We start from the raw sequence: 10,605 nt of genomic DNA, 5'->3' as shown, positions 1-10,605 counted from the left end.
GGGGGGGGGTGCCTATTAGATGGGTTTGGAGATCTGGTGTATTAACCGTGACACACACATATATATATTTTGTAAATAAATAGCTTAGGACAGATATCGATCATGCTACTGGGGCCTGCTGCCCCTACCCTAGCCTTTATAGATCAGACACTGAATTCTAGGGGACTGTGGGGTTGAATACTTTATTTGTAATTGTGGCCAGAGTCCCACAATGTGTAGTCCAAAGAAGGTGCTACCAGTCCAGCCTCTGGCATAGAGCCTCTCCTCAAGCCCCTCAACAGAGTACAAAGCTTGCTGGGAGTGAGTCAGCCAACAGCTTCAGTGTAGGAGCAAAAGCAATAACGCTGCCCAAGCTGTCAAGCTCCCCAAAGAGGAAAGGGATAGAGAAGAGGGTACAAGAGGATGCTGTGAAGCCTGGAGGATGAGAGGCAGCTGGTCCTTGTACCAGGTGGGAAAAGGGATATTGACAATGAAGGGATTGGTCTCGGGTTCTGCTGCTCTCCATCATCTCCCTGCCGCCCTAGACCTTAAGAGGGACTAGCATTAAGACTAGCTGTAAATCTTCTTGTGGCTCAGGGTGGGGAATGAGGATGAATTGAGTGAAGGAAGACTTGATCTGAAAGCAGGTAGTTTTCTGATCTGGAGTAGATCCTGGTTCTTCAAGATTCACAAAAATGAGTTCACCCTCATGTCTGGGCCCGGGTTGTGTGGCAGTGACGACACAGTACATGTCCATCCAGAGGAAAACAGCCATTCTCATCAGCCTCAATTGACAGGGGTTTCCCACAATCCTGTTGGAAGGGGGTGGGACAAGATGGTAAAGCATGATGCATGATCTCCCCCCAGTGTACATAGTTCCCTATCCCCCATACACTGCTGGCTCTAGAGCTGAAACTAGGTCAGTGTTTAGTCATGCCACCTCCTTTCTCCTCCCCTCCATTTCTCACCACTCCTTTACTTCCTCTTCTCTGCTCCAAGCCCCTCCCCTCCCTTTTGTAAGGTTGGCAGTTAAGGGTTTACTCCTCTGGGGAGGGGGAAAAAAACACTTCTTTGCATCCTGCCCCACCTTGCCCTAGGATAAGGTTAGGATAATTTTTGCAAATCTCTCAGAAAGCCTCACCAGCCCAATTTATTCTCCTAAATCCTTTCTGGATCATAAACTCAAGGCCACCCACTGAGAAAGGATCTTGAGGAGACTAGGGAATGACCTAGGTCCCAGCTTCTCTCTTCCTTAGACAACCTCTGAATATTCACAGGCTGGGATTTTTTTTTTTTTAAACCTCCTGTGGTTTGTCTTCTCCACCACCCAACCCAAGATGCGGAAACAGTCTGGCCAGGGTGAAGGTGTGGGGGACAGGGTCCCGGGAAGACTTGCAATTGTTCTGACCTCACACTTGTAACATTTCATGTGGAAGTTTTTGTCAAGAGCTACCACTCGGACAGTCTCATCTCGGCCAGGTTCGGGCATGATGGGTTCAGCACAAACAGAACAGCGTGGGGCATACTGCCTGTAGAGGGTAAAGAGGGAGAGAAACAGGGTCAGTTATCAGGTGGGATTTGGATGGGAAGGAGAGAGGATAAGGAGATTGTCTGAGGGCATGTCATCTGGAGCTCAGAAGAGCAGAAAAGATAGCAACTCCACTGAAACACAAAGCAAGGGTTATCCAGCAAGCAAAGTCTCCCATTTATAGGATGCTATGTAACACACTGGATAAAATGCCCTGAACTCAAAAGAACCAAGTTCAAATCCAGCCTCAGAGACTCCAGCCTCAGAGACTATCTCCAAGACACTGAGCAAATTAATTTCTTCCTCAGTTTCCTCATCTGTAAAATGGGGATCATAATAGCACCTACCTCCCAGGATTGTTGCAAAGATCAAATGAAATACTATTGACCAAGTGTTCAGCATAGTGCCTAGCACAAAGTGCGAGAGTTATACATGAGAACTCCCAGGCTGAGCTGGGAGCTGCACAAGTCCCCAGGGCCCTGGATACAAAAAGGAGAAATGTTTCTAGTCCCAAATTGAAACTCAAGGTCATTTCCTTAGAACACTGTTACAAACAAGGAGTGAAAGAGGCTTTTGTGGATTGGCCTGGGAATGTGACCACTATATATGTAATTCATTGTGCAGAAAAATGTACCCAAAAAACAGCTCTAAAAAGAAGCTCTTGGAACATAAACCTTGCATAAATTTGCATTAAAAAAAGACTGCACATACATGTGAAAGGAACAGAATACATGGCTCCTAAAGAAGATTCAGAAATAGAAGGATTAATGAAAGAGCAAGAGAAGCAAGCCAACATACTCAGATGCACTGTAAAATAGGGGGCAGCTAGATAGTGCAGGTGGACAGAGTGCAGGGTCTTAAGTCTGAAAGACTCATCTTCCTGAGTTCAAATCTGGCCTCAGACACACACTAGCTGGGCAAGTCACATAACCCTATCAGCCTCAGTTTCCTCATCTGTAAAATGAGCTAGAGAAGGAAATGGCAAACCACTCCAGTATCTTTGCCAAGAAACCCCAAGTGAGGTCAAGAAGAGTCAAATAAGACTGAAAAATGACTGAACAACAAAGATTATGACAAAGGCAGGTTAACCGGCCCACTCTAGCTGTAAAAATCGAGAACTGCTTGTGAAATTCACCAGGGTCAGGCACAAAGTGCTCATGCTCGGGCCCTACCACAAAGGTAGGCAGGTCTGGCTATTGCAAGATCCAAGAGCACGGCTCACCGGTGATAGTCAGGGACACAGTGGGGCCGGTTGGCTTGGTCCACGATGAAGGAGGTCCCTTCCAAAGGGCAGGCACAGACCACACAGGTAAAACACTGGGGATGGAAGGCCCGGCCTGTGGCTCTCAACATTCGCTCAGTGATGGGCTGTCCACACGTGCTGCATTTCTCCAGGGTGTTCTGGGTTTTTGTAGATTGGGGAAGGAAGGCAATGAGCATGGATTAATTGCCAGGTACTCTATAAATAGTACTTGATTTGAACAAGGCGGTCCATGAGGGTCTGGAACTCTCCTCCCCAGTGACAGGACACAGCCACCCTCCTCCTGTCTCCCCCATGTGGCTTCCTCACCTCATAGCACTGCTCACAGTAAGGTGCCCCTTCCAGGCTATAGAACTGTTGCCCCTGCAGCTGCCGTTCACACTGGTGGCATGTGAAACACATGACGTGGAACAGACTCCCAAGTGCCCGGACTGCAGGCTGGGAACGTACCAGGGCCTGGTGGCACCGACCGCAATATTCTGGAGGGAAGAAGGCGGGGAATACTGGGACAATGGAAATGGCAGGAAAGACATGGGAGGGGAGCCAAAAGGTACCAGCCACAACAATCAGGGAATGGCGGTGACCCGTTTAGGACCTCATGGGGGTGGGGGGGGACTCGAGTCTCACCACTGCTGGGGAGCTTGTTATTGGATGGCTGTTCCATGTCCCTCATTAGCTGCTGGGTCAACTCTTCCAACTCTTCCACCTCCCGAAGAGTCAGAGGTCCTGGAGCCCCAGGAGGGCGCACCTAGAACCCCAACAGCCTTGGTTTTTCTCTGCAAATTCTTTTAGCGTGGCCTTCATTTTAGCCTTCCCCAGCTGTCTCACCATCTGCCCCTCTGCCCACTGCCAAGAGGTTCTGTCCTAATTACTAAAGCCCCTAACTCCCCACACCACCCCTACTCCACATCTAAGAATGAGGAAGGAAAAATGGGTTATGACCACCCCTACTTTACTCCAGACCTTATGCAGCCCCTAGACACATTTGAATCCCTTTTTCCCCAAAGCAAAATATCACAGACAAGTGAGGAATAAGACTTGTGCAGACACAGGTCACACACATTGTCCAGATCACCATAACACTGACATACACGCCACAGACACACCAGGGCCAGAGATTATAGCGTTCTAATGGTGGAAGAGACCTTAGAAATCATTCAGTACAACTGGGACATCTTATAGGTAGAGAAACTGAGGCCCACAGAGAGACCACTCTGCCCAAAGTCACCCAGTGGCACAGCTGGGGCTGAACCTGGATCTTCTAGTGCCCACACCAGGGCTCCTTCCATTATGCCTCGTATGAGAGGGCAGGAATAAGCAAAATTCTCCACCAAGACAGACCATCTATGACAATTTTAAAACCAAGAGCATGGAAATTAGTACAAAACCTGTATTTTTCAATGGCTTTTTAAAAATACTTAGGTGGAAACTCTCATGGGTTCAGCCAACTTTGGTAATACCTAATGACTAGGGTAGTAACAAGGGGAGATGCTTAATGACTCCCAGGACCCAAACACAGAAGCCTGACAGAATACATAAATACATAGACCCTTACAGCACATGCAGAGCCCCCATCTCCAAAGAACATACACACCAGAGGCACACCTACCCGTCCCAACCGCTGCTGAGCAACCCTGCCAGCATAGAAATATAACATAGGGCAGGAAGATCAGGTTAAACCCAAGATGCTGCCCATGGGGCCCCTTAACCATCCCACTTCTGAATTCTCACACTGGGGATCTCAGGGACCCAAGCTGGAATGAGGACTTTTGGAGCTCAGACTGGACCGACCCAAAGCACTGGCAGGGGAGTGGGGGGAGATAGGGGAGACGTGTCATAGATGGACACCTATTATGTGCGGATAGAACAGGCCAGTTTAACCCTCTCCCCCCTCCAAAAAAAAAAACCTCCCCACCAGGAAAGTCCCAGCACACTTGGGACAAGGCGAAGTAGCCCAGACCACACCAGCATTCTAGACCATATTACCATCTGCTGGACACTACTAGAGAAAATTGTGCTGACTTTGCTACAGACTCATGGTCTCTGACTTCAACTGGACTCAACTGCTGCTAAGCAGTTGTTATTCAGCTCTCGCTCCATCTCTACTGCATTCCCTACCACAGCTGCTCTTCAAGCCCCCAATCTCCATTCTATTCCACCACCACCCCCTCACTCCCAACAGATGACTTCATCCCCTACTTTATGGAAGCAAGCTCAAGTTCCTTCATATTCACCTCTATCTCCAAATATCTCTGAAGTCACACTATTTTTAATACCAGTTCTCAAAAAACCATTCAACCTCTCCTCCTTCCAGCCTGTCTCAAAGGAAGAAGTGAACCTCTTTTCCATGACCTAGGCATCCATCATTGGTCTTAAAACCATCCTTCTCATACTGCCTTCTCATTATGTTAAGACCAACCCCACCCCCATTTTACAGATGAGGAATTTGTGGCCCAGAAAGTTAAAGATACTTGTTCAAGGTCACACAGGCAATAAGCAGCTGAGCTTGAATTTGAAGTCAGGTCCTCTGGCCACATGTCCAATAGTTTTCCCTGATTTAAACACACCAAAAAAAACCCTAAAACTTCTTTCAATCTGGCTACCCCAAGGCATTTTCTCTTCAGTCCACTTCATTGCTTTCACCCTGATTATTTTTTCAGTTCTCATAATTTGCCCCCACCACTCTACTGAAACAACCGGCAAAGGTCCCAGATAACCTTCTAATGACCAAATATCCTGGCCTTTCCTCACATTTCATTCTCTGTGACCAACCCTGTGGACATGTCCATATTTCTTGAAGTTCTCTCTTCTGGCTTCCATGACATTGCTGTATTGTCACTTCTCGAACCCCTTGAGCCATGACTGTTACTTTTACTGGTTGTACTTCCCCCTTCCCCTCTTCAATGTGCGTGTTCCTCAAAGTCTGATCCTCAGACTGTTCTCATTCTACTTCAATCTAATTTTTAACTTCCAAGTGGACAACTCTACAGGACTCTATCCTGATGTACAACTAAAATATACTTCTCTAAAACTTTCCCCAAAACCAGATCTTTCTTCTGCTTTACTCACATCTGTCAACAATGCCTTCATTCTCCCAGTCACCTAAGTTGAAAGCTTTGAAGTCACCCCTCCCACACCTAGTCACCAGGACCTGTCAATTCTTCTCATCTCTCACATCCACCCTCCCCATCCTTCCCACTGCCACCCCAGGTAACTCAATCCTGGACTAGCACAACAGTCTCCTAACAAGTTTCTCCCCCAATCTATTCTATGAATGTCTTCCCAATCAATCTTCCTAAAACATTACTTTGCACATATCAAAAACCTTCCCATTGCCTACAGAAAAATATTGGCAAGGTTGAATATCTAAACGGTCCCCTACCAACCATTCCCCCTCCAAACTTATCTCCCACTACTCCCCAAGGTTAATAACTCTCTACTGTAGCTAAACTCAAAGCTAATCTGTTCCTGTAACATTTCACACACATTCCTACCACCATACTTTTTCTATCTCTATTTACTCTGCCCCATATTCCCATTCCTTGGGGGCCAGGATGCCCTCACTTCCCTTTCCACTTAAGTCCTACCCTTCCTTCAAGGCCCAGCTCTGGTTCTACTTCTTTCATGAAATCTTCCTCAAATGCCTCAGCCCTGGGGAATTTCTCTCCATTCTGGATTTTCCATACTATTCAGTACAGGACAGAATGAAGTATGAGCTAAGTATTTTTATGTATACATCCTCTTCTCCCCAACTAGATAGGGAGTCTCTCAAAGACAGCACATGTCATATTTACTAACAATCTTTAGCACCTGACACATTACCACAGTAGGTAGTTAATAAATGTTGATAATATTATTAATGATGCTATTGCTAGAAAGCTCCTAAGGCCCAGGCCAACCCCCAAAGTGAGTAATGACCATTCAGGAAACAATGTGGACAACTGATAAGAGAAAGTCAAGTCGATTAGACTTCTTTAGCCTCCCATTGTTAAAGGGGAAGAACTCAGAAAAAGACATTGGAAAAGTATCTAAATGTTGACCTAGTGATGGAGTCTTGAGTCCAGGGCCATAGTAAATTAACTTAGTTTGGAGCCCCACCAAAACACTAAGCATTCAGGACTTCTTTAAATTTAGTGCTTTTAACTTACCCACTCCCAGCCCTGCCCCACCCAGACACCCAGACCTTTCCAGGTCTCTCCTCTGGGGGTGCTGTTTCCCTTCTTCCCTTTGGTTGCCCCACTACTCCAAGCAGAGAAAATTCATTCCAATTTTGGGTTCCAGAAAGCCCTGACCTTATCTTAGCGCCTCCTCTTACTCCTACTTTTCAGACCCATCTAGTTCCCCCCTTACCTGGTCCTGGGCAGGAGGGGGGACTGGACGTTGTTTCTCCTGAACACGGGGTTTCTCCCTCTGTTGAGCATAGGTGAAGCTGGGAGGCTGAGGCTGTTGAGTGGATCCTGTAGCAGTGGGGGGTGAAGGACCCCCCTTCTTATGAGGGGGACCCCCAGGTGCTGGAGGGCTAAACTTAGGGGTCACAGGAGTGAATTTGGGGGCCACAGCATTAAACTTGGGGGTAGGGGTGGAGGCTGGGGTTGAGGCCAGGGCTGGGGGTGGAACTACAGATGGAGCTGCAGCTGGGGCTGAAGCCAGAGGTGGAGCTGGAGCTGGGGGACCTCGAGGCTGTGTGGTTAAGGTCTTAGACACAGATACAGAGTGGGACTGAGGAGGGCTAGTAGAAGCCATCCAAGGAGGAAGAGGTGCTGTGCTGGACGCTGCAGATGGGACACTTGGCTTAGGAGGGAATTGGGGGGCAGCTGGGGGGAGCACAGATCCAGATGAAACCTGCAGAGCAAGGTTGGGGGGAAATGTGGGTTAGAGGAAGGTATTATCTATCATATCACACACACCCCCCTATGTAGGTTCACTTTGTATATCTACAAAGACACACACACACACTCACACTGCTGACCTCCCCCACTTTCCCTACCCCATCCCTCACCCTGGGCTTGAAGGGATCATTCCGGGCCATATCATCCAACAGGGAGGACAGAGAGTCCATTTCCAGGTCAATGCTGCTCACCTTTCCTCTGGGCTGAAAAGTAAAGAGTTTGAGGACCCTGCCTTCTTTGTATACCCTAAATTGAGTTTAAGGACTCCCCTTCCCCAGGATATTCTAGTCCTACACAACCTCTAGGGCTACATGGAAGTTTCCTACACTTGCCTCCCCCACTGAATATTTCCCTGCCCATAAGTGGAGAAAGCCAAGTAGAAAGAGTAGGCCTTCTTCTAGCCCTTCAGTCCTTTTATGGAGTATCAACTTCAGCCCAGTGCTCCTTTCCCTTCACTCACCTGATGGGCTGGTGCTGGAAGTTCAACCCCCACTTCTTCCACAGGAGGAGGAGGAGAAGGGAATGTCTCTTCTTCTGGAGCAGGGGGAAATGGTTCCTCAAATGGGGGAGGAGGTGGTGGGAAGGGCCCCCCCAGAGAAGCCTCTCCATCATCCCCAGGTAATGGAGGTGGTGGCAGAGGGAAATCTATAAGTAGGGGAAAAAGGTCCGTTAACAAGGCCCTCCTCAAGTTCTCTTACGAAGCCCAAACTCCTACGAGGGCCTGTAAGGAATGAGCTAAGACCCAAGGTTTACTTGGCATCCTGCACAGGCCTCTGAAGTCCTGGGTATCCCAGTACACCGTAAAAGAGCTCTCTTTACATTAAGAAGGTGTGTTTTATGTCAGGAAGTCCTGCTGAGAAGTGGAACTCACTCCCCCTTTCAGTTTAAGAAGTAAACTCAAAAAGAGTCATGCCCCACACACATTCTCCTTCACACCCACCCCCAGGCAAGGAATTTGAAACGGACCCAGGAGTCCTGGCTCAGGGCCACGGGCTCAAGATGAGGTAAGAAGAACATCTGCTCAGACTGAGTGGTTACGCCTGGCCCAATACCTCCTCCACCTCCCCATTCCCCAAACAGGATTCTCGAACCCTTGCTCCTCTTGGCTTCGCAACACTCCCCCAAATCCTTACCTTCCGGGGGTGGGGGAGGAATCTCTCCCACCTTGCCCATCTGCGCCCTCTGGGCCCCGGGCCCTGGGGGGTTCTCCGCAGCCCCGGCCCGGAAAGGGTTCACTTTGGGTTTGGGGGCCACGACCGGGGCAAACTTCTTCTGCGGGGCATAGAAGGCAGGCGCCGACACGGAGACGGAGATCACGGGTGGGGGGCGGGGGGCCGCCATGCGGAGGCCGGGCTGGAGGAAGGAGCCCAAGGAGCGAAGGACAGAAGGATGGATGAATGGATGGCTCGCCCCGCACGGTCCGGAACCCCCAACCCCGGGACAGGGAAGGGCCCGCAGCCCCCACCCCACCCCCTTACGTTTTCGGCCGCTGCCTGCCCGTCCCCCACCCCTTTCTCACCGCGGAGCTCTGCCCGTCTACTCGGCCAGTCCGAATGAATAGTCGTCAGTGCGGCGCGCAGTCCAGCTGTGACTCCGTGCGTCCGGGTGTCCGGAGCAGCTTCTAGCTGGGGTGGGGGGGGAAGAGGGGCGGGGAGAGAAAGAGACAGGGAGACCATACAAGGAGCGGCCCAGAGAGGGGGCGGGGAGAGCTCGAGGAAGGAGGCGGAGAGAACAGGAGAGACTAGGTGGCTGGGCTGGGGGTGGGGGATGGAAGAGCAGGAAACTCCCCCAGGAAGAGGCCCAGAGCACGCCCAGGACCGAGGAAAGCAGAGAAAGGTCCTCCCCGTTTTGCAAACCTCCCCGCGGGCTACAGTCTGAAACAGACCAGCCCTCCCAAAAACACGCTCAGCTGATGTCATTTCCTGACCTTCCCAACACCACTCCACCCCCCCACAGAGGCCCCCTCCTCCTTCCCAGACACACAGCTGCCAGAGATCTGACTCACAGTCCCAGTTCCCCCCATCCCACCCCCATACTCACCTCCAACCCCAGTTCGGGTTTGTGCCGGCCAGAGTCGGGCTGGGGGCGGGAGGAGCAGATCCAGCCCCTACCCCCGACTTAGTCTTCAAGTCCAAAACAGCTGTTCCTACCAACTGGTCTTTTAGCCTCCGAAGCCTGGTCCCCCTGCCCCTTGGTCTCCTCTTCCACCCAACTCCCCAAGAATTCCCGCCCACCTCCTGCTCAAGGGCCAGACTATTCGGAGAAAGGACGTAGACCTGCTCCTAAGCACTGAACAGACCTCTTCCTCCCCCCCCCCCCCCACAATGGCCACGGCCAACACGTACACGCACAGAAACAAATCCACACACTTCAGTGAGGGGATAGATGGGGGGGGGGAGAGTGGAAATAAGGAAGAACTGTTAAATCACCCGACCTTATTTCCCTAAGGGTCCAGGAAAGGTTTCCAGCTCTGAGCTAAGAGTTCAAAATAGGTCAACTGCTCGGGAGCAGCCTCTCCACCCCCAAAGCCCCTCTGGGCTAGTGAATGTAATACTCAGAATTGCTAGTCATGCACTGGGCTGGCGAGGAACGGAATCCAAGGGGAGGTGGGTGTGGCCTTTTCAGTTACTGAAGGTTTGGGGGGTAGAATATAGAGAGGTCAAAGAGGTGATTTACACACACACACACACACACACACACACACACACGCGCGCGCGCGCGCGCGCGCGAACCAAATTCAGTCTGGGCACATCTCCCCACCCTCCCCAAAAGAAGAAAACCTAACTAGCGTCATAGAATAAGAGAACTATAAATGGAAGGGACCTTACATCTAGTGCAATCCTTCTTAAAGAGGAAGAGTATTTAGGCCATAAAGATAGTCAGTCCCTTGTCTAGGGGCCATACTACACCTAGTAAGTAAATAATGGATGGGGACTTCCAGTCCTGTA

The 10,605-nt window shown here is 50.1% G+C and overlaps 1 protein-coding gene across 1 annotated transcript; it reads right to left on the bottom strand.

Annotated features, from left to right (window-relative positions):
* Positions 1-163: 163 nt before the first annotated feature.
* ZYX (zyxin) lies at positions 164-10,371 on the bottom strand. The gene is made up of 11 exons (XM_069087456.1): positions 9,698-10,371; positions 9,177-9,282; positions 8,791-9,010; positions 8,118-8,302; positions 7,768-7,860; positions 7,119-7,610; positions 3,396-3,516; positions 3,078-3,247; positions 2,730-2,908; positions 1,388-1,508; positions 164-791 (listed from the first exon to the last, which is right to left on the bottom strand). Exons 3-11 carry the CDS (start codon positions 8,996-8,998, stop codon positions 687-689), a joined length of 1,674 nt encoding a protein of 557 aa, XP_068943557.1. The 5' UTR covers positions 8,999-9,010; positions 9,177-9,282; positions 9,698-10,371; the 3' UTR covers positions 164-686.
* Positions 10,372-10,605: the final 234 nt, after the last annotated feature.

Source organism: Petaurus breviceps, unplaced genomic scaffold (assembly GCF_028583685.1).
Source record: "Petaurus breviceps papuanus isolate PSGF00001 unplaced genomic scaffold, PetGlider_PUasm1.0 181, whole genome shotgun sequence".
Taxonomy (NCBI): Eukaryota; Metazoa; Chordata; class Mammalia; order Diprotodontia; family Petauridae; genus Petaurus; species Petaurus breviceps.
This window is presented reverse-complemented; position numbering and strand designations above follow the sequence as displayed.

Coding starts and splice junctions, on each gene's coding strand:
- ZYX (XM_069087456.1), bottom strand. CDS start 8,998: ATGGCGGCCCCCCGCCCCCCACCCGTGATCTCCGTCTCCGTGTCGGCG. Junction 8,303..8,790: donor TCCTCCCCCACCCCCGGAAG/GTAAGGATTTGG, acceptor CCCTACTTATAG/ATTTCCCTCTGCCACCACCT. Junction 792..1,387: donor TGAAATGTTACAAGTGTGAG/GTCAGAACAATT, acceptor CCCTTCCAACAG/GATTGTGGGAAACCCCTGTC.